A 24,674-nucleotide genomic window follows, 5' to 3' on the forward strand; every position below is an offset into this window, starting at 1 on the left:
CACATCCTGACCCCAAGATTATGGATGTGTAGATTTTCATATACCCATATGTGCTTAGTATTTTTGTTTCTCTTTTGTAGATAGCATAGAGTCATAGTCAGCTGTTAACCTATACTGTATAGTCAAATCTTATTAGTCTCAAATAGATGTGGAGAAATTAGGGAGGAACCATTATCAACTGTTAACCTCTACAATAAAATCATATTGATCTCATATAGATGTTGCGGAAAAATACGGAGGGAGGAAAAATGGAGGGAGTTATCCCCCATCATCACAGGAGGGAGGGGAAGGATAGGAAGAATGGAGGGAAATGGGAAAGCATGATCATTATAAATGTCCATGTGAGTGACTAAGTCAGATGTAAACCTGGAAACGTTAACAAAATGTTTACACTGTAATATAAATTTCAGTTTGAACACCCCCCCACCCCTCCCCAACAGTGCACATGGTTTTGCCCATCTGCTAGAAAAGTTGCTGCTACGATCAGGTCTGAATTAGTCCCAATGTCTCTTTTAATGGTCTATTGCAATGTGCTGGGGGAAATTATTTAGTTTTTTTCCTGTCCTGAAAGCTTGCAAGTTCCATAAACTTTAATGAATTCTGGACTATTTTGTAGGGGTTTTTTGAAATTAGAAATTTGATCCTTCATGTAGCTGCATAGCCATAAATCATTACACTTCTCTGCTGCTCCTGCTTTAGAGAACCCAATGTTCATTTAAAAAAAATAAAAAATAAAAATAATATATATATATATATATATATATATATATATAAAGATTAGATTAAAAATTCATTTGTCAAGGACAATTTATTATTATAAAATAGAATATGTATAAAAACAATAAATCACACTGATGTAGACGACTGCATGTTAATAGTCCACGGTGCCACAAATAATGATTATACTGTAGTGAGCTAAACATTGGCGGTAGGGAGGGTCCAGCAAAGCGCTTGATCTGTGGGTCTGCAGAGCACCCAGCGCATTGTGTACTTTCTTGTTTATTAGTGAGTATTGCAGAGTATTCATATGGGAGCTGCTTAATTTTAAACTTCTAGTCACCTATCGGTAAATAATACATTGGTGCGCCTGATTTGAATACAATTGTATTAGTATAATTGTTTTTTTTTTTTCCTTAGAGCACCATTTATCATATGCAATGAGTTTTAAATAGCTAAAACTCATTGATAAATGGGCCCCTATATATGTGTTCCAATAAAATGGAACACATTAGGGGCAGTTTTAAGAATGTGTTAATATTATTTTTTTTATCACTTGTTGCGTCCTATATGTTAAATGATGCTCCAGGTATATCAGTTCCTGTCATTTATCAAACATATGACAGTTAGGAGCTGATTGGCTGGATTACCATTTAACATAAGTAACAAGTAATAACAAGAATATCACTCATTGTTAAGTCTGTGCCTTAGTAGGTAAGTAAATGCAATCAAAGCAACATTTTCGCCAGATTTGGATTTCTACACAAACACAATAGTTTAAGTACAAATCTGATTGTTGTGGGTCTGTGCATAAAAGACCCATCCTGTGCATATCCAGAACAGGTCCTGTGATATCGCACACTGTCCCCCCTTACCTGCAGTGTGACTGGCAGGCCTCAGCGTTTGGGAGGCTGAGAGGTCACACTAGGTCCGTCGCTCCAGTTTTGTAGGCGTGCCGGGCTCAGGGTCTGTGTCATCGGATGCAAACTTCCTGGACCCGGCAGAGGGGTTCTGACGTCCAGTCTGAGTAAGCTTCAGCATATGCAGACAGGCCGAGAGCTGTGACTACTGCAGCACTTGGATCGCAGATGCATGCAGAGGACTTCCTACAGTCACCTCTTGCTGCATTTGCATTTCATTTGTACGGTACTGCACAGCCGCTTCCCTGCGGTTGAGCAATAAAGTACAAATCCGAATGTGTTCTCTACTGATGTAAATATATTCTTAGCTTTGTATGTTCTAACAAGTTTCTTCTCTGTTGTGTGGTTATGTTAGCAGAAGAGCATTACCCTCAGTAACACCCTTTTATTGCAGAGGATCCGAGAAATGGAAAATATCGGTTTCTAATTTTCCTTTAGGATCTCTTGTAACTTCTACACAGTCTGCTTACAGTATTATTCATATGGGCTTCAGCATGCTTAATGCACACAACATTATCCATATGTCAGATAACTCTTGATAGATTTTATTCTATTTAAAGAAATTGATGTCATTTTTAACAGTGTTGCTTTCTGTAGTATATACACCAGTCAGAGATAATGGATTTCATTCATTTTTTGTTGTATCGTAAGAGGTATTGCAGTACTCTCATTCCTGAGCTGCGATTACTGTTCATATGTGTGTTTTGCCTGCTAGATAAGCCTTCCAGCCTTTATAAAGGTCAGTGGTACAAGGGCCGCTGCGTGTAACAATAATATTCTGATTGGGGCTGTTCTAAACATGACATGTGGCCCATTTAAACTTAATGATAAGCCCTGTTCCATGGTTCCTGAATGTCATACTATTCACTGTATTCAGTGTTGGATTACCTCTAATGGGGATGCAGTCAATTTACCTACAATCAAAATCCCCACGGTCATAATACAGACAACCATTGACCGATGGTCAAAATACCGACATGGTCAAAATACAGACATGAAAAACGCAGACACGGTCAAAATAACGACATTTAAAATGTCGACAATTCACAAAATCGACAAGAGTTTTTCATGATTTTTTCATTGACACCAACTTGTTCATACTTTACCATCCCAGTGGACATGGAGGGGGAATATAATAGTGTGCCGAGACGCGAGGGGACGCAGTACACTTATATGGTGTCTATTTTATATATATATATATATATATATATATATATATATATAAAAAATATATTATAAATCACTACATTTTCTCCCTGCATGCCCTCACCTTGGCTATTCCTCTGACTAGGCTTACCATTTTGATTTGGCTAGGACAATCTGCATGACATCTCTTCAGACCTGTTTGCAGCTTAGTTCTCCTGAAACCCAGAACCACTCACCAGCCAGTGGGGTCAAGTTCACAACAATATGTATCTATTTGTTTTCGTGACAAAACAAGGGTAGGACTCTGCAGACAATTTTCATCATCTGCTTAACTCATCCAGATAAGTATCATCTGCTTTACTATTCAAATTAAAAATGTAGAAGTATTAAATATTTCCATATATCTTAGTAACCCCCCAACTGTGATAAGAATACACTACCTGATAAAAGGCATATGGAATGGCCTTACAAAAATAAAGAGGCAGACACCCACAAGTTGCCCGAAAGTCAACAATATGTATCGATGAGTTCTGGAGACAGCCTTCTGTATCTGCTCAGCCCACATTTTCCTGTTTGTTGTGCTGTAAATCAATTAAACAGTATGTATATGTTAAATCATTCCATACAGTTATGTCTTGACAGTTATGTCTTGACATATACACATTACAGTAACTACTAGTTACACTTAGCATTTTCAGTGGTCATAAATCAGTCATTACCGCATTTGGGCCCAGATTTATCAAGCCTTGGAGATTGATAAATTGCACAGTGATAAAGTACCAGCCATCCAGCTCCTCACTGTCATGTTACAGGCTGTGTTTGAAAAATGACAAATAGGAGCTGATTGGTTGGCACTTTATCACTGTGCCATTTATCACTCTCCAGCACTTGATAAATCTGGGCCTTGAACTGTTGTGAGCCATTACTAATTTTTAATAGCGGGTTGGAGTATCAATAAATACAAAAGACTACAGCAATTGGCCTACACTGCACATGTGCACTGTATGGTATATTAAGTCACAAGGATAGCATACATTAAATGGTTTTCAGTCAGGGGATTTATTTCTGTGTGGGTTTTTTTTGTTAAGTATATTTTTATGTTAGTTCAAGTTTGAAACATGGGAAGCCCCGCGTTAGTATAACTAAACTACTTCAGAACATCATTAAACTTGTTCAGAGGATTAAAACATGTCCCCTCACGGGCTTGCTTCGCTCACCACGTTTTGTGCACGGTGGCTCACTATAGGTTACTATTCCCAAATAGATGTCCAGGTGGATAGTGTTCTGAGGCAGTTTAGTTATGCTAGCCCAGGGGTCTCATGTTCTGAACGTGAGCCTTTTATGTTATCCATTTTAAACAATCAACAAGTTATTTTGGATTATTATTAGGTATTTAATGTAATAACAAGAATAAAAAAAGTATAATACATATTGCATTATAGTAATATGAATCTCTACTTATCGTGACTGCAGTGCTACAAACGTCATATTAAATCCTGCAGAATGGCTGCAGACACACAATGCTAAATACCATCAATAATATATACAGAAATACGTACAATAAGATTGCCAGCAAAATAAACAACTGCTTAGAATGAGTTTTGGCTTCCCATGGCATGTATTATCTGACTGGAGGGCTGGTGTACCTCCTACTACGTTTTAGGGGGTATTCAATAACCTGCAAAGAAGCATCAGGAGCAAAAAACTGAGGTTTTTCACATTTTTTTGAATGAAAACAGGTCTGTTTTTGGGGATTTTGCTTTGTCTGCCAGAGGAGGGTGAAACAAAATCCCCAATAAGCCGCGCCTCACACCATCTTATCGAGGCTAATTAAATAGACCCCCTCCTGGTGACACAATTACCCGACCCAATCAATGATCGTGGGTAACTGAATACCCTCCTAAAGGGCCCTACACACATGCCGATTTGTGTTAAAGATATGAACGATCTCGTTCATAAATGAACGAGAACTCGCTCATATCTTTCAGTGTGGAGGCTCCAGCGATGAACGATGCGCGGCCTCGCGCTCGTTCATCGCTGGTCCCCCGTCGGCTGTACATGCAGGCCAATATGGACGATCTCGCCCATATTTGCCTGCACTTCAATGCAGCCGGGTGACGGGGGGAGTGAAGAAACTTCACTCCCCCCGTCACTGCCCCCCGCCGCCGGGTCGCCCGTATCCGCCATCGGCCAGCTCGGCGGCGGATCGGCCTATGTGTAGGGCCTATTAGTCTTAATTTAATATTTCTATACGTGACCAAATGATCATAGCTCAGACTATCTTATTAGTAGTAGCACTGACAAGAGTGGATGTGCTGTTTATAACCCCTTGGGAATTGCCAGCAGAGCCAGTAGTAGCCTTAGGGAACTGATGCACACTATGCTGACAGTAAACACAGTAACATTGCTGGCATATAGTTTATGTACAGGGTGCAAAGCAACTGCTCATACATTCAGCCAAACAATGAGGCACTTCCGAGTTTTCAGTCACACCAAACAGAGGTGCAGATTTATTAAGCCTGAAGACTGCATAAGAAGTGATAAACCAGTGATAAGTGCAAGGTGATAAACGCACCAGCCAGTCAGCTCCTGTCATTTTGCATATTGGAGCTGATTGGCTGGTTCGTTTATCACCTTGCACTTATCACTGGTTTATCACCTCCTTATGCCTTCTCCAGGTTAATACATCTGCACCAGTGTATGTTTCAACCACAGAGATCACTTATCCCTCAAACAATCCCTTTAAAATTAGTTTCATTTGTATTTAAATTTTAACTGAGAATATATCACTGACCTGGCACTAACAATGTTTCCCGCATTTAGTTCAACCATTTCCTCAAATCCTATAGCAAATATGTCTGGAGGGCTGCACTTATCACCTGAGAACAAAACATAAAAATCAATACAATATCACCTTTAACATTTTACATGGGCTACTCTGAACAAAATTGTGCAAATGATCATAAAAAAGGACCCCCCCCCCCCCCCTCACTCACACACAAAAAAAGGAAACCTCTAATACCGTGACGCACCTATAGTTATATACTTTGTTCTCGTGCATGTATATGTAAGGTATATTAAGTGACCTCAACAGAACAAGGCCTCGACTCTGCACAAACTGCAGACCTCCTAACTGTCCAGATTTTGGTGGGACATTCCAGATTCAAGGACCTCAATAGGGATGGAGTGTCACCGACAAAGTGGGAATTTTATTGGCAGTTTAGATGGAACAAGGCCTATTTTGTCCAGATTCTGGATGTCTAAATGCTGGAACATATGAAACTATATGTATCCTCTTGAAAGGAACTGCAAGTGGTTGTGATAGAGCCAAATGGCAGCCTATGGTGGAGTCCAAGGGATGGAGGCTGGTAGAGGTGAAGTGCTGGCAATGTAGCTCTGCAGTCCTTTTAATACTTGGATTCACTGTGGTATGACTGTAACACATTATAATAGGAGATAAGCTAGAATACAACTATTAAATGTTAATACAGAGATGTCCACTCACATCAAGCATGTTAAACAGCCCTTCTAGTCACTTGGTAGCGCTGAGCATCTTTTAAGTGTCTTTGAAAAAGGACAAGTGATCCGAAACGCGTTAGGGTGCTGTGGCCTTTGAACTGAAGACATCTCCGTTGGCTGTTGGGTATAGTATGATCCTTATGCTATATAAGTTTCTCCTAGGATTCCGGACTTAGGAGTATTGTCATCTTTCATTGCTTACCTGATCAGCCAGTGGTGGTGGTCTCCGGTCAAAGGTTGATATATTTTTATCGTTGTATTTTAAAGTTTGTTTTTATGGTTTTCGAACCAATAAAATGTCTTTTTTTCAAATCGTTTTTGGGATATAACATGGCTCTATGCATTATTGAGAACTGCGGTTATTAAAAGGCTTTTTGAGGAAGAATACCAACTCTGCCTGAATCATTGACACCAGCATAAAAGAAACCTTTATGTGAATATAGGGGCTTATCTCAAGGTCAGTTTATCTTGTATGACTATATTGGCTGTATATGTCTGGAGATAAGAGGGAACTTTTGAAAACTACGGACAAAGATACCTTTCAACGCATATAGGGCACTTATTTAAGGTCAATGCTTGACGGGTTATCTCTGTCCTCGGTCTATATTTCCATATAAATTAATAGGAGAAGAGGAGGAGTGTGGGACAAACATATAAAGAAACCTTTTGGTGCACATAGGGCACTATTCCAAGGTCAGTGCCTAAAAGGGTTCTTTTACTTCACCGTATATTGGTTGAAAGGATTGTGCCTCATTGCTTCATATCTCCCTCTTTTTGGGTATATTTTCCCCAATTGAGGAGTGAAGATACTTGGTGGATTTGGAATCCGAGACCAACGTTCTTGAATTGAATTTGCTTGGATGTTAGTCCCTTCAAACAAGAAGAATAGCAGTACATCTTGACGGCGCCGTAGTTCTGTTTCTTTGTTGTTTTCATGCTTGTGCATCCTATTCACACAGTGATGCGAATAAGACGCATTATTGGCAAAAAAGGCGCCCGACGGTAAAGGAATTGCACAGGACATGTCAGCTACCTCATATCAGGCATCTCCCACTGCGTGGCGTATTTAGGCAAGATGCATGTGGACACATCTGTATATTGCAGTAACTATTTTTGTTTCTCTTGAAAACTGTACTCATGTTGATATTATTATAATCATCATCATCAGCTTTTATAATACACTTACCAACACTTACTATTAACAGAAAAAAAATAAGTCAGAACATTTTGAGGCCCCCTGACAGCTGGAGGCCCAGGGAAAGTTTCTCCCTTGCCCCCCCTCTGGTAGCGTTTGACGCTATCTTTGTGCTTTGGGTCCTGGCCACTTACTGTGCACGCGCTGCCATCGGCCCACACATGCATCAGTGCCCTCTCCAAAAGAAACCCAATACAGTAGCCAATAGGTTATAGGCTAACTCCATCTTTAGAAAGTTATGGAGGCTGCTTGCTGTTGAAAATAGAGGGACAGCAGCAGATCGGCTCCAATCCCATCATGTTAAATTTGGGGGATACTTAATATTTCTAAGTACCCACCAAAAATGTGTATTTTTTGGGACTATCCCACAAATATTACTCAATAAATCGGCTCCTATGGGCCTGATTCAGAGTCTGCAAGCAAGCCCAAGTTTGAAAAATAAAAAAAAATTAGTGTATGGATACCCATATTCTGTGTAAAAAGATATGGCAGACTCAGAATAGTTTACAAAATATGCACATTAATTGTACATTCAAAAGCTACCACAAATAGCAGTGCAGCACATAAGAAACGAAAAAAGAGGTAACAAGAAAAAAATCGGAATATGCAGTCAGGACAGATGGAGGTCTTGATTGCAAGTGACAACAGCATCACTTACTTACAATTGGATACATAAGAAAAAATAAGAATTTACTCACCGGTAATTCTATTTCTCGTAGTCCGTAGTGGATACTGGGTACTCCGTAAGGACCATGGGGAATAGACGGGCTCCGCAGGAGACTGGGCACTCTTTAAAGAAAGATTAGGTACTACATCTGGTGTGCACTGGCTCCTCCCTCTATGCCCCTCCTCCAGACCTCAGTTAGGGAAACTGTGCCCGGAAGAGCTGACATTACTAGGAAAGGATTTGGAATCCAGGGTAAGACTCATACCAGCCACACCAATCACACCGTACAACCTGTGATAACTATACCCAGTTAACAGTATGAACAATAGCTGAGCCTCATTCAACAGATGGCTCAGAACAATAACCCTATAGTTAAGCAATAACTATATACAAGTATTGCAGAAGTCCTAACTTGGGACGTGCTCCCAGCATCCACTACGGACTACGAGAAATAGAATTACCGGTGAGTAAATTCTTATTTTCTCTGACGTCCTAGTGGATGCTGGGTACTCCGTAAGGACCATGGGGATTATACCAAAGCTCCCAAACGGGCGGGAGAGTGCGGATGACTCTGCAGCACCGAATGAGCAAACTCAAGGTCCTCCTCAGCCAGGGTATCAAACTTGTAGAATTTTGCAAACGTGTTTGACCCCGACCAGGTAGCAGCTCGGCAAAGTTGTAAAGCCGAGACCCCTCGGGCAGCCGCCCAAGAAGAGCCCACCTTCCTCGTGGAATGGGCTTTTACTGATTTAGGATGCGGCAGTCCAGCCGCAGAATGTGCAAGTTGAATCGTGCTACAGATCCAGCGAGCAATAGTCTGCTTAGAAGCAGGAGCACCCAGCTTGTTGGGTGCATGCAGGATAAACAGCGAGTCAGTTTTTCTGACTCTAGCCTTCCTGGAAACATAGATTTTAAGGGCCCGGACTACGTCCAGCAACTTGGAATCCTCCAAGTCCCGAGTAGCTGCAGGCACCCCAATAGGTTGGTTCAAATGAAATGCTGATACCACCTTAGGGAGAAATTGGGGACGAGTCCTCAATTCTGCCCTGTCCATATGGAAGATCAGATAAGGGCTTTTGCATGACAAAGCCGCCAATTCTGACACACACCTAGCCGAAGCCAAGGCCAAAAGCATGACCACTTTCCACGTGAGATACTTCAACTCCACGGTCTGAAGTGGCTCAAAACAATGTGATTTTAGGAAATCCAACACTACGTTGAGATCCCAAGGTGCCATTGGAGGCACAAAAGGGGCTGAATATGCAGCACTCCCTTAACAACGTCTGAACTTCAGGCAGCGTCTTTCCTAGCCTTTAACAGCGTAGGAATCACTTCATCTGGAACGCCGTTTTCCGTTAGGATCCGGCGTTCAACCGCCAAGCCTTCAAACGCAGCCGCGGTAAGTCTTGGAACAGACAGGGCCCCTGCAGTAACAGGTCCTGTCTGAGAGACAGAGGCCATGGGTCTTCCGAGATCATTTCTTGTAGTTCTGGGTACCAAGTTCTTCTTGGCCAATCCGGAACTACGAGTATAGTTCTTACTCCTCTCTTACTTACTATCCTCAGTACCTTGGGTATGAGAGGAAGAGGAGGGAACACATAAACCGACTGGTACACCCACGGTGTCACTAGTGCGTCCACAGCTATCGCCTGAGGGTCTCTTGACCTGGCGCAATACTTTTTTAGCTTTTTGTTGAGGCGGGACGCCATCATATCCACCCGTGGCTGTTCCCAACGGTTCACAATCTGCGTGAATACTTCTGGATGAAGTCCCCACTCTCCCGGGTGGAGGTCGTGCCTGCTGAGGAAGTCTGCTTCCTAGTTTTCCACACACATGCCCAATATCAGCAGACGCGTCGTAGGAACCAGCTGCGACTTTGGGATATTCAGAATCCAGCCGTGCTGTTGTAGCACTTCCTGAGATAGTGCTACTCCGATCAACAACTGCTCCTTGGACCGCTCCTTTATAAGGAGATCGTCCAAGTATGGGATAATTATAACTCCCTTCTTTCGAAGGAGTATCATCATTTCGGCCATTACTTTGGTAAATACCCTCGGTGCCGTGGACAGACCAAACGGCAACGTCTGGAATTGGTAATGGCAGTCCTGTACCACAAAACGGAGGTACACCTGGTGAGGTGGGTAAATGGGGACATGTAGGTAAGCATCCTTGATGTCCAGTGATACCATATAATCCCCCTCTTCCAGGCTTGCAATAACCGCCCTGAGCGATTCCATTTTGAACTTGAACTTCCTTATATAAGTGTTCAAGGATTTCAAATTTAGAATGGGTCTCACCGAACCGTCTGGTTTCGGTACCACAAACATTGTGGAATAGTAACCTCGTCCCTGTTGAAGGAGAGGAACTTTGATTATCACCTGCTGGAGGTACAGCTTGTGAATTGCCGCCAGTACTACCTCCCTTTCCTTGGGAGTAGCAGGCAAGGCTGATTTGAGGTAACGGCGAGGGGGAGACGTCTCGAACTCCAGCTTGTATCCCTGAGATACCACTTGTAGAACCCAGAGATCCACCTGTGAGCGAACCCACTGGTCACTGAAGTTCCGGAGACGGGCCCCCACCGCACCTGGCTCCACCTGTGGAGCCCCAGCGTCATGCGGTGGACTTAGTGGAAGCAGGGGAGGATATTTGTTCCTGGGAACTGGCTGTCTGCTGCAGCTTTTTCCCTCTACCCCTGTCTCTGGGCAGAAAGGACGCACCTCTAACCCGCTTGCCTTTCTGAGGCCGAAAGTACTGTACTTGATAATACGGTGCTTTCTTAGGCTGTGAGGGAACCTGAGGTAAAAAAGTCAACTTCCCAGCTGTTGCTGTGGATACGAGGTCCGAGAGACCGTCCCCAAACAATTCCTCACCCTTATAAGGCAAAATTTCCATGTGCCTTTTAGAATCAGCATCACCTGTCCACTGCTGAGTCCATAATACTCTCCTGGCAGAAATGGACATTGCATTAATTCTAAATGCCAGCCGGCAAATGTCCCTCTGTGCATCTCTCATATATAAGACTTGTCACAATCCTGACTGTAGGTTTCATATTTGGTGACTTACCCCTGCCATCTGTCCCGGATCCTGTGTCTTTTACTCACTGAGTTAAACAGCTTGTCAGCACTATGAGTTTTCCTGAGTTCTCTGCCTGAAAGGTAATAGTTAATTAGCTCCACCTGTGGTGAGCTCCTGTGTGAGGCTGAATTCAGTAATCTGAAGTTTAGGCCTAAAAGCCAGCATCTTATGTTTTGCAGAAGTTCAGGCTTCAGGGTTCTCTCGGCCTGCTAGGCCTCATTCTACATCACAGCCTAGTCTAGAGTAGTCACATGACAGTGACTGTTTACCTGACCCAGAGTTGTACAATCCTCTGCCAGCCTGAGACTCATTCATCACCTAATCCTGCTCACCAATCACCAAGGACCAGGAAGTATAAGTCGGGAGGCTGAGTTAGAAACTGGGCCAGTTCCTCGTGTCACACACAGATCTGTGTGAGTCTTAAAGCTGAGCTCCCTAAAGGTAACCTTTGTACTTAAGTTCCTGTGGAAACTGTTCCCGTGTTACCCTGTTTGGTTTACTTTTGTGTTGCCACTGACATTCACTATTTCCACAAGTCTCAATGTAAAGGCACAGCTGCAATGGTTCATCTTAAAGGCATAGTACTGTATTCCATAGTCTCAACTGAAAACCACAGCTGCCGTGTTTCATCTTTACTGCTGTTGTAGTTGTGATCTCCAGAGCTCCCGTCTCCCTGTGGCTTCCATGCCTCCAAGAACCTCCGTGCCTCAGCACCTCCGTGCCTCAGCATCCCCGTGCCTCAGAACCTCCATGCCTCAGCACCTCTGTGCCTCAGAACCTCCGTGCCTCAGAACCTCCGTGCCTCAGAACCTCCGTGCCTCAGAACCTCCGTACCTCCAGGCACTTCTGCACCTCAGTGCCTCCAAGCACCTCAGTGCCTCCAAGCACCTCAGTGCCTCCAAGCACCTCCGTGCCTTCAAGCATCTCCGTGCCTCCAAGCACCTCCGTGCCTCCAGGCACTTCTGCACCTCAGTGCCTCCAAGCACCTCGGTGCCTCCTAGCACCTCAGTGCCTCCCAAGCACCTCAGTGCCTCCAAAAACCCAGTGCTCACAAGCGTAGTTGGTGTCTCCAGCATCCATACCTACTTCCTGTCTGCCGACCAAATCCTGCATGAGGGAAACCAGATTCGGTCATCTCTGCTGCGGTTCCTCTTCCCGGTCACCGGAAGAAACCCCGAGCCCACAACACCCCCAAACCAGGTCAGTGAAAGTATTCAGATAGTCCTCCAGTTGCCCGCACAGACTTCACTAACACCGGGTTCACAAAACCTCAGTCATGACAAGACTATGTCTTTAATATGCTCTATGGTTAGCAATATAGTGTCCCTGTCAAGGGAATCAATGTTATCAGACAGGGAATCAGACCACGCTGCTGCAGCACTACACATCCATGCTGAAGCAATAGCAGGTCTCAGTATAGTACCTGAGTGTGTATACACAGACTTCAGGATAGCCTCCTGCTTTCTGTCTGCAGGCTCCTTTAAGGCGGCCGTCTCCTGAGAAGGCAGTGCCACCTTTTTTGATAAGCATGTGAGCGCCTTATCCACCTTAGGGGATGTCTCCCAGCGTAACCTATCCGTTGGCGGGAAAGGGTACGCCATTAGTAACCGCTTAGAAATCACTAGTTTCTTATCTGGGGAACCCCACGCTTCTTCACACAATTCATTTAACTCATCAGATGGGGGGAAATTCACTGGCTGCTTTTTCTCCCCAAACATAATACCCTTTTTTGTGGTAACCAGGTTAATGTCAGAAATGTGCAACACATTTTTCATTGCCGTAATCATGCATCGGATGGCCCTAGTGGATTGTACATTTGTCTCATCCTCCTCGACACTGGAGTCAGACTCCGTGTCGACATCTGTGTCTGCCATCTGAGGTAACGGGCGTTTTTGAGCCCCTGATGGCCTCTGAGATGCCTGGGCAGGCGCGGGCTGAGATGCCGGCTGTCCCAAAGCTGCGTCATCGAACCTTTTATGCAAGGAGTTGACACTGTCGGTTAATACCTTCCACATATCCATCCACTCAGGTGTCGGCCCCGCAGGGGGCGACATCACACTTATCGGCACCTGCTCCGCCTCCACGTAAGCGTCCTCATCAAACATGTCGACACAGCCGTACCGACACACCGCACACACACACAGGGAATGCTCTGACTGAGGACAGGACCCCACAAAGTCCTTTGGGGAGACAGAGAGAGAGTATGCCAGCACACACCAGAGCGCTATATAACAGAGGGATATACACTATACACAAAGTGAATTTCCCCCCAATAGCTGCTTATATCACAATTTGCGCCTAAATTTATGTGCCCCCCCTCTCTTTTTTACCCTTTCTGTAGTGTGTACTGCAGGGGAGAGCCTGGGGAGCGTCCTTCCAGCGGAGCTGTGAAGAGAAAATGGCGCTGGCTGTGCTGAGGAAGATAGCCCCTCCCCTTCAGCGGCGGGCTTCTCCCGCTATTTTAATGAAAATTATGGCGGGGGATTAGGCACATATACAGTTTAGAACTGTATTATGTGCAGTTTGCCATTAAGGTATACTAATTGCAGCCCAGGGCGCCCCCCCCCAGCGCCCTGCACCCACCAGTGACCGGAGCGTGTGGTGTGCTCTGGGAGCAATGGCGCACAGCTGCAGTGCTGTGCGCTACCTTATTGAAGACCGGAGTCTTCAGCCGCCGATTATCTCCGGTATCTTACGTCTTCTGGCTCTGCAAGGGGGACGGCGGCGCGGCTCCGGGAACGGACGATCGAGGTCGGGCCCTGTGTTCGATCCCTCTGGAGCTAATGGTGTCCAGTAGCCTTAGAAGCACAAGCTAGCTGCAAGCAGGTAGGTTTGCTTCTCTCCCCTAAGTCCCACGTAGCAGTGAGTCTGTTGCCAGCAGATCTCACTGAAAATAAAAAACCCAACAAATACTTTCTTTATAGTGAACTCAGGAGAGCCCACTAAGTGCATCCAGCTCTGGCCGGGCACAGATTCTAACTGAGGTCTGGAGGAGGGGCATAGAGGGAGGAGCCAGTGCACACCAGATGTGGTACCTAATCTTTCTTTAAAGAGTGCCCAGTCTTCTGCGGAGCCCGTCTATTCCCCATGGTCCTTACGGAGTACCCAGCATCCACTAGGACGTCAGAGAAAATATCATTAAAAAAAAGTACCTACGCACAATAAACAAGGTCAAAAAGCACAATTTTGCAAAGCACAAAAAACTCCATTAACAAATCCCACAAAGGAGTGGTCACTTAATTGTGTTTAAATAACCAGCCGCAATTGGTGAAGCGTCCTCAGTTGTGCTGGTAGCATACAATCTCTTATTAGCTATTATGTATAGTATCTGCATTAACTGCATGGTGGGTGAGTTTGTAAGTAGTCAACCAAAACCAGGCAGCTACACAACTATAAAGCAGATCTATCGGTGCAAGTCTCCAATTCTGAAAAAAATCAGTTACATGAACCTCACAGTACTTTATTTATTTATTTATTTATTTATTAACAGTTTCTTATATAGCGCAGCATATTCCGTTGCGCTATATCACTATGGTGATATCGCTATATCACTATGTCAGAACCGCCCTTATCTCCCCCATCCCACCATGCTAGTCGAACGGGCCATAAGTATGAAATGTGTTCATTCTGAATAACCGCATCTTGCACATGTGTGTTTGTACTATTTCTGACCGTGCATAGTGTGAAAAAACACATTACTTTACTCAAACTAGTGTATGTCTGACTCTGAATCGGCCCTAAGACTATAAGTATACTGTTCATCTATCAATGTGTAGAAGTGTAATGGCCACAATATATCAGTGCCGCTCCCACCCCCCTCCCCCACCAGCTGGGCTCCGATCAGTGATCCTTCGGGGATTTGGGGAAATTAAATGTTAAAAATGCATGATTTGTCATAATCTACCATTTTTCTGTTGGGATGGGGGAATCTGTATATTTAAATATGTTTAATATTCACGATTTCCTGATCTGGCCGTTGGGGATCAGCAAATAGCGACAATATGTTGCTGATGAATGGGGGACCATGGGGGTTCTTCAATTAGCCATGATAACTGACTTTTCCCACGAATCACGATTATCCCCTATTCAATTAGCCGTGAAAATTTATCTGTGATAATTTTTTTGTAAATGGCACTTCACCTACTCTGAGCAGGTGAATGCCTAACAACATATCCTTTTTGGGGTGAAAAAGTACAAAGTGATGGAATTTGGGGTTCAAGGTATCGGGCAGTTATATTGGGGTGCTTTATGAATACACTAAAATAACCCAAATATATACTTATACCCATTTTCATGTACTCCTAATTTAATGAGAGCATTTACTTTGCACAAAAAAGCTTGCTTTATATAATTTTCTTGCATTTAAAAAAAAATAATGCATATAAACAGCCATTTCACACAATTTAAGTCCCCAAAAACTCTTAAATGTGATTTCTGATACATTTCTATTTCGTTATCCTATGTTATTTGGGCATTTTTGGTAGTAAATACTGATTTAAACATTTTCACCTACACTTTTCACTGCAAGAATTTTGATGGGAAACCCATTTAGAACTGTAGAGGCCGAAAAACGGGAGCGCGCATACCCGTGAAAAGCCGTTTTCATTGCAATTTTCGTCCAACTGCCACTACAAATTTGCGGATAATTGAATACTCCCCATAACTGTTTTTCCTGTTAGATGTGTGGAGTATCTAATACCTCTTTTAGACCAAATTTAGCGGGGTGCACCCGGTAGCGTGACACTGGAGCTTCCCGGGCGCGACCTGCATCAAGTCTCTTCCGCACTGCTGTTTCCAACCCGGCATATTGGCGAGTTGGTGACGTCAGTGGTGATGCGGCAGGGCTGGCCGTCCATAATCTGTGAACGGAAAATGGGTTGCATCGACCCGGTTTCCCGTTTACACAGCACAGCTTGCCGGGTTGAACCTGTGTTCAACCCTGCAAAATACCCAAGTTGCAATACCGGGTCTCTAAACCCGGATTATTCCAAACGGCCCTTTTTACACCCTACAGCAACACGGGTTATGCACGCTTGTTCTAACAACTACCATAGTTTGAACAAGCAGCTAATACCCCTTTTACAGCGCCAGCTTCTAACAAGGGTTATTGTACATGAGTGCAATAACCCATGTTAGAAGCTGGCGGTGTAAAAGGGGTATTAGCTGCTTGTAATAACAATGGTAGTTGTAATAGAAATAATAAAGAGAGAAGTTGGCCAGCAAAGTACAGTAGAATACAAATCAGCAGATAAGAAAAGACATAGAATGTAAGTAACAGCAGGCATCTATTAATATACTGACATGTACATGGGCATTAATAAAAACAAATAAATATGATTTAGATTAATTGCAGCAGAAAATAAGAATTTACTTACCGATAATTCTATTTCTCGTAGTCCGTAGTGGATGCTGGGGACTCCGTAAGGACCATGGGGAATAGCGGCTCCGCAGGAGACAGGGCACAAAAAGTAAAAGCTTTAGGATCAGGTGGTGTGCACTGGCTCCTCCCCCTATGACCCTCCTCCAAGCCTCAGTTAGGATACTGTGCCCGGACGAGCGTACACAATAAGGAAGGATTTTGAATCCCGGGTAAGACTCATACCAGCCACACCAATCACACTGTACAACCTGTGATCTGAACCCACAGCATGATAACAGCGGAGCCTCTGAAAAGATGGCTCACAACAATAATAACCCGATTTTTGTAACAATAACTATGTACAAGTATTGCAGACAATCCGCACTTGGGATGGGCGCCCAGCATCCACTACGGACTACGAGAAATAGAATTATCGGTAAGTAAATTCTTATTTTCTCTGACGTCCTAAGTGGATGCTGGGGACTCCGTAAGGACCATGGGGATTATACCAAAGCTCCCAAACGGGCGGGAGAGTGCGGATGACTCTGCAGCACCGAATGAGAGAACTCCAGGTCCTCCTCAGCCAGGGTATCAAATTTGTAGAATTTTTCAAACGTGTTTGCCCCTGACCAAGTAGCAGCTCGGCAAAGTTGTAAAGCCGAGACCCCTCGGGCAGCCGCCCAAGATGAGCCCACCTTCCTTGTGGAATGGGCATTTACATATTTTGGCTGTGGCAGGCCTGCCACAGAATGTGCAAGCTGAATTGTACTACACATCCAACTAGCAATCGTCTGCTTAGAAGCAAGAGCACCCAGTTTTTTGGGTGCATACAGGATAACACCAAGTCAGTTTTCCTGACTCCAGCCGTCCTGGAAATCTATATTTTCAGGGCCCTGACAACATCTAGCAACTTGGAGTCCTCCAAGTCCCTAGTAGCCGCAGGTACCACAATAAGCTGGTTCAGGTGAAACGCTGACACCACCTTAGGGAGAAACTGGGGACGAGTCCGCAGCTCTGCCCTGTCCGAATGGACAATCAGATATGGGCTTTTGTGAGACAAAGCCGCCAATTCTGACACTTGCCTGGCCGAGGCCAGGGCCAACAGCATGGTCACTTTCCATGTGAGATATTTCAAATCCACAGATTTGAGCGGTTTAAACCAATGTGATTTGAGGAATCCCAGAACTATGTTGAGATCCCACAGTGCCACTGGAGGCACAAAAGGGGGTTGTATATGCAGTACTCCCTTGACAAACTTCTGGACTTCAGGAACTGAAGCCAATTCTTTCTGGAAGAAAATCGACAGGGCCGAAATTTGAACCTTAATGGACCCCAATTTGAGGCCCATAGACACTCCTGTTTGTAGGAAATGCAGGAATCGACCGAGTTGAAATTCCTCCGTGGGGGCCTTCCTGGCCTCACACCATGCAACATATTTTCGCCAAATGCGGTGATAATGTTGTGCGGTCACCTCCTTCCTGGCTCTGACCAGGGTAGGGATGACCTCTTCCGGAATGCCTTTTCTTGAAGTTCCGGGTACCAAGTCCTTCTTGGCCAATCCGGAGCCACGAGTATAGTTCTTACTCCTCTCCGTCTTATAATTCTCAGTACCTTGGGTATGAGAGGCAGAGGAGGGAACACATACACCGACTGGTACACCCACGGTGTTACCAGAGCGTCCCAGCTATTGCCTGAGGGTCTCTTGACCTGGCGCAATACCTGTCCAGTTTTTTGTTCATACGGGACGCCATCATGTCCATCTTTGGTCTTTCCCAACGGTTCACAATCATGTGGAAGACTTCCAGATGAAGTCCCCACTCTGCCGGGTGGAGGTCGTTCCTGCTGAGGAAGTCTGCTTCCCAGTTGTCCACTCCCGGAATGAACACCGCTGACAGTGTTATCACATGATTTTTCGCCCAGCGAAGAATCCTTGCTGCCATTGCCCTCCTGCTTCTTGTGCCGCCCTGTCTGTTTACGTGGGCGACTGCCGTGATGTTGTCCGACTGGATCAGCACCGGTTGACTTTGAAGCAGAGGTCTTCCTAGGCTCAGAGCATTGTAAATTGCCCTTAGCTCCAGTATATTTATGTGGAGAGAAGTCTCCAGACTTGACCACACTCCTTGGAAATTTCTTCCCTGTGTGACTGCTCCCCAGCCTCTCAGGCTGGCATCCGTGGTCACCAGAACCCAGTCCTGAATGCCGAACGTGCTGCCCTCTAGTAGATGAGCACTCTGCAGCCACCACAGAAGAGACACCCTTGTCCTTGGAGACAGGATTATCCGCTGATGCATCTGAAGATGCGATCCGGACCATTCGTCCAGCAGATCCCACTGAAAAATTCTTGCGTGAAATCTGCCGAATGGAATCGCTTCGTAAGAAGCCACCATTTTTCCCAGGACTCTTGTGCATTGATGCACTGACACTTGGCCTGGTTTTAGGAGGTTTCTGACTAGCTCGGATAACTCCCTGGCTTTCTCCTCCGAGAGAAACACCTTTTTCTGGACTGTGTCCAGAATCATCCCTAGGAACAGCAGACGTGTCGTCGGAATCAGCTGCGATTTTGGAATATTTAGAATCCACCCGTGCTGTCGTAGAACTACTTGAGATAGTGCTACTCCGACCTCCAACTGTTCTCTGGACCTTGCCCTTATCAGGAGATCGTCCAAGTAAGGGATAATTAAGACGCCTTTTCTTTGAAGAAGAATCATCATTTCGGCCATTACCTTGGTAAAGACCCGGGGTGCCGTGGACAATCCAAACGGCAGCGTCTGAAACTGATAGTGACAGTTCTGTACCACGAACCTGAGGTACCCTTGGTGAGAAGGGCAAATTTGGACATGTAGGTAAGCATCCTTGATGTCCAGGGACACCATATAGTCCCCTTCTTCCTGGTTCGCTATCACTGCTCTGAGTGACTCCATCTTGATTTGAACCTTTGTATGTAAGTGTTCAAAGATTTCAGATTTAGAATAGGTCTCACCGAGCCGTCTGGCTTCAGTACCACAAATAGTGTGGAATAATATCCCTTTCCTTGTTGTAGGAGGGGTACTTTGATTATCACCTGCTGGGAATACAGCTTGTGAATTGTTTCCAATACTGCCTCCCTGTCGGAGGGAGACGTTGGTAAAGCAGACTTCAGGAACCTGCGAGGGGGAGACGTCTCGAATTTCCAATCTGTACCCCTGGGATACTACTTGTAGGATCCAGGGGTCCACTTGCGAGTGAGCCCACTGCGCGCTGAAACTCTTGAGACGACCCCCCACCGCACCAGAGTCCGCTTGTACGGCCCCAGCGTCATGCTGAGGACTTGGCAGAAGCGGTGGAGGGCTTCTGTTCCTAGGAAGGGGCTGCCTGCTGCAGTCTTCTTCCCTTTCCTCTACCCCTGGGCAGATATGACTGGCCTTTTGCCCGCTTGCCCTTATGGGGACGAAAGGACTGAGGCTGAAAAGACGGTGTCTTTTTCTGCTGAGATGTGACTTGGGGTAAAAAAGGTGGATTTTCCAGCTGTTGCCGTGGCCACCAGGTCCGATGGACCGACCCCAAATAACTCCTCCCCTTTATACAGCAATACTTCCATGTGCCGTTTGGAATCTGCATCACCTGACCACTGTCGTGTCCATAAACATCTTCTGGCAGATATGGACATCGCACTTACTCTTGATGCCAGAGTGCAAATATCCCTCTGTGCATCTCGCATATATAGAAATGCATCCTTTAAATGCTCTAAAGTCAATAAAATACTGTCCCTGTCAAGGGTATCAATATTTTCAGTCAGGGAATCCGACCAAGCCACCCCAGCGCTGCACATCCAGGCTGAGGCGATCGCTGGTCGCAGTATAACACCAGTATGTGTGTATATACTTTTTAGGATATTTTCCAGCCTCCTACCAGCTGGCTCCTTGAGGGCGGCCGTATCTGGAGACGGTAACGCCACTTGTTTTGATAAGCGTGTGAGCGCCTTATCCACCCTAAGGGGTGTTTCCCAACGCGCCCTAACTTCTGGCGGGAAAGGGTTTTATTTAATTTATCTGATTCAGGAAAAACTACAGGTAGTTTTTTTCACACCCCACATAATACCCTTTTTTGTGGTACTTGTAGTATCATACATATGTAACACCTCCTTCATTGCCCTTAACATGTAACGTGTGGCCCTAATGGAAAATACGTTTGTTTCTTCACCGTCGACACTGGAGTCAGTGTCCGTGTCTGTGTCGACCGACTGACGTAAATGGGCGTTTTAAAGCCCCTGACGGTGTTTGAGACGCCTGGACAGGTACTAATTGGTTTGCCGGCCGTCTCATGTCGTCAACCGACCTTGCAGCGTGTTGACATTATCACGTAATTCCCTAAATAAGCCATCCATTCCGGTGTCGACTCCCTAGAGAGTGACATCACCATTACAGGCAATTGCTCCGCCTCCTCACCAACATCGTCCTCATACATGTCGACACACACGTACCGACACACAGCACACACACAGGGAATGCTCTGATAGAGGACAGGACCCCACTAGCCCTTTGGGGAGACAGAGGGAGAGTTTGCCAGCACACACCAAAACGCTATAATTATACAGGGACAACCTTATAATAAGAATTTACTTACCGATAATTCTATTTCTCGGAGTCCGTAGTGGATGCTGGGGTTCCTGAAAGGACCATGGGGAATAGCGGCTCCGCAGGAGACAGGGCACAAAAAGTAAAGCTTTAGGATCAGGTGGTGTGCACTGGCTCCTCCCCCTATGACCCTCCTCCAAGCCAGTTAGATACTGTGCCCGGACGAGCGCACATAATAAGGAAGGATTTTGAATCCCGGGTAAGACTCATACCAGCCACACCAATCACACTGTACAACCTGTGATCTGAACCCAGTTAACAGTATGATAACAGCGGAGCCTCTGAAAAGATGGCTCACAACAATAATAACCCGATTTTTGTAACTATGTACAAGTATTGCAGATAATCCGCACTTGGGATGGGCGCCCAGCATCCACTACGGACTCCGAGAAATAGAATTATCGGTAAGTAAATTCTTATTTTCTCTATCGTCCTAGTGGATGCTGGGGTTCCTGAAAGGACCATGGGGATAATACCAAAGCTCCCAAACGGGCGGGAGAGTGCGGATGACTCTGCAGCACCGAATGAGAGAACTCCAGGTCCTCCTTAGCCAGGGTATCAAATTTGTAGGATTTTACAAACGTGTTTGCCCCTGACTAAATAACCGCTCGGCAAAGTTGTAAAAGCCGAGACCCCTCGGGCAGCCGCCCAAGATGAGCCCACCTTCCTTGTGGAATGGGCATTTACATATTTTGGCTGTGGCAGGCCTGCCACAGAATGTGCAAGCTGAATTGTATTACACATCCAACTAGCAATAGTCTGCTTAGAAGCAAAAGCACCCAGTTTGTTGGGTGCATACAGGATAACAGCAAGTCAGTTTTCCTGACTCCAGCCGTCCTGGAACATATTTTCAGGGCCCTGACAACATCTAGCAACTTGGAGTCCTCCAAGTCCCTAGTAGGTGCAAGGCACCACAATAAGCTGGTTCAGGTGAAACACTGACACCACCTTAGGGAGAGAACTGGGGACGAGTCCGCAGCTCTGCCCTGTCCGAATGGACAAACAGATATGGGCTTTTTTGAGAAAAAAACACCAATTTGACACTCGCCTGGTCCAGGCCAGGGCCAAGATCATGGTCACTTTTCATGTGAGATGCTTCATATCCCCAGATTTGACTGGTTTTAAACCAATGTGATTTGAGGAATCCCAGAACTACGTTGAGATCCCACAGTGCCACTGGAGGCACAAAAGGGGGTTGTATATGCAATACTCCCTTGACAAAATTCTGGACTTCAGGAACAGAAGCCAATTCTTTCTGGAAGAAAATCGACAGGGCCGAAATTTGAACCTTAATGGACCCCAATTTGAGGCCCATAGACACTCCTGTTTTCAGGAAATGCAGGAAACGACCGAGTTGAAATTTCTTTGTGGGGCCTTCCTGGCCTCACACCACGCAACATATTTTCGCCACATGTGGTGATAATGTTGTGCGGTCACCTCCTTTCTGGCTTTGACCAGGGTAGGAATGACCTCTTCCGGAATGCCTTTTTCCCTTAGGATCCGGCGTTCCACCGCCATGCCGACAAACGCAGCTGCGGTAAGTCTTGGAACAGACATGGTACTTGCTGAAGCAAGTCCCTTCTTAGCGGCAGAGGCCATAAAACCTCTGTAAGCATCTCTTGAAGTTCCGGGTACCAAGTCCTTCTTGGCCAATCCGGAGCCATGAGTATAGTTCTTACTCCTCTACGTCTTATAATTCTCAGCACCTTAGGTATGAGAAGCAGAGGAGGGAACACATACACCGACTGGTACACCCACGGTGTTACCAGAACGTCCACAGCTATTGCCTGAGGGTCTCTTGACCTGGCGCAATACCTGTCCCGTTTTTTGTTCAGACGGGACGCCATCATGTCCACCTTTGGTATTTCCCAACGGTTTACAATCATGTGGAAAAAACTTCCCGATGAAGTTTCCACTCTCCCGGGTGGCCATTCCCGGGATGAAACACTGCTGACAGTGCTATCACATGATTTTCCGCCCAGCGAAAAGTCCTTGCAGTTTTTGCCATTGCCCTCCTGCTTCTTGTGTCGCCCTGTCTGTTTACGTGGGCGACTGCCGTGATGTTTTTCCCACTGGATCAATACCGGCTGACCTTGAAGCAGAGGTCTTGCTAAGCTTAGAGTATTATAAATTTACCCTTAGCTCCAGTATATTTATGTGGAGAAAAGTCTCCAGACTTGATCACACTCCCTGGAAATTTTTTTTCTTTGTGTGACTGCTCCCCAGCCTCTCGGGCTGGGCTCCGTGGTCACCAGCATCCAATCCTGAATGCCAAATCTGCGGCCCTCTAGAAGATGGGCACTCTATAACCACCACAGGAGAGACACCCTTGTCCTTGGATATAGGGTTATCCGCTGATGCATCTGAAGATGCGATCCGGACCATTTGTCCAGCAGATCCCACTGAAAAGTTCTTGCGTGAAATCTGCCGAATGGAATTGCTTCGTAGGAAGCCACCATTTTTACCAGGACCCTTGTGCAATGATGCACTGTTTTTAGGAGGTTCCTGACTAGCTCGGATAACTCCCTGGCTTTCTCTTCCGGGAGAAACACCTTTTTCTGGACTGTGTCCAGAATCATCCCTAGGCACAGCAGACGTGTCGTCGGGATCAGCTGCGATTTTGGAATATTTAGAATCCACCCGTGCTGTTGTAGCAGTATCCGAGATAGTGCTACTCCGACCTCCAACTGTTCCCTGGACTATGCCCTTATCAGGAGATCGTCCAAGTAAGGGATAATTAAGACGCCTTTTCTTCGAAGAAGAATCATCATTTCGGCCATTACCTTGGTAAAGACCCGGGGTGCCGTGGACAATCCAAACGGCAGCGTCTAAAACTGATAGTGACAGTTCTGCACCACGAACCTGAGGTACCCTTAGTGAGAAGGGCAAATTTGGGACATAGAGGTAAGCATCCCTGATGTCCCCGGACACTATATAGTCCCCTTCTTCCTGGTTCGTTATCACTGCTCTGAGTGACTCCATCTTGATTTGAACCTTTGTAAGTGTTCAAAAAATTTTTTAGAATAAGTCTCACCTAGCCTTCTGGCTTCAGTACCACAATATAGTGTGGAATAATACCCCTTTTCCTTGTAGTAGGAGGGGTAATTTAATTATCACCTGCTGGGAATACAGCTTGTGAATTTTTTCCCATACTGCCTCCTTGTCGGAGGGAGACCTTGGTAAAGCAGACTTCAGGAGCCTGCGAAGAGGAAACGTCTCTACATTCCAATCTGTACCCCTGGGATACTACTTGTAGGATCCAGGGGTCCTGTACGGTCTCAGCGCCATGCTGAGAACTTGTCAGAAGCGGTGGAGCGCTTCTGTTCCTGGGAATGGGCTGCCTGCTGCAGTCTTCTTCCCTTTCCTCTATCCCTGGGCAGATATGATCTTATAGGGACGAAAAGACTGAGGTTGAAAAGACGGTGTCTTTTTCTGCAGAGATGTGACTTAGGGTAAAAACGGT

General features: G+C 45.5%; 1 protein-coding gene across 2 annotated transcripts in view; it reads right to left on the bottom strand.

Moving 5' to 3' along the window:
* SYNJ2 (synaptojanin 2) overlaps positions 1-24,674 on the bottom strand; it is a 468,795-nt gene that overhangs the window by 127,986 nt on the left and 316,135 nt on the right. For both annotated transcript variants that reach the window (XM_063917654.1, XM_063917655.1), the window contains exons 13-14: positions 5,578-5,662; positions 3,224-3,364 (exon numbers count right to left, since the gene is read on the bottom strand). In XM_063917654.1, coding sequence (XP_063773724.1) covers positions 3,224-3,364; positions 5,578-5,662 — 226 coding nt within the window. The remainder of the gene's footprint in view (positions 1-3,223; positions 3,365-5,577; positions 5,663-24,674) is intronic.

This window comes from Pseudophryne corroboree, chromosome 4 (genome assembly GCF_028390025.1).
Source record: "Pseudophryne corroboree isolate aPseCor3 chromosome 4, aPseCor3.hap2, whole genome shotgun sequence".
Taxonomy (NCBI): Eukaryota; Metazoa; Chordata; class Amphibia; order Anura; family Myobatrachidae; genus Pseudophryne; species Pseudophryne corroboree.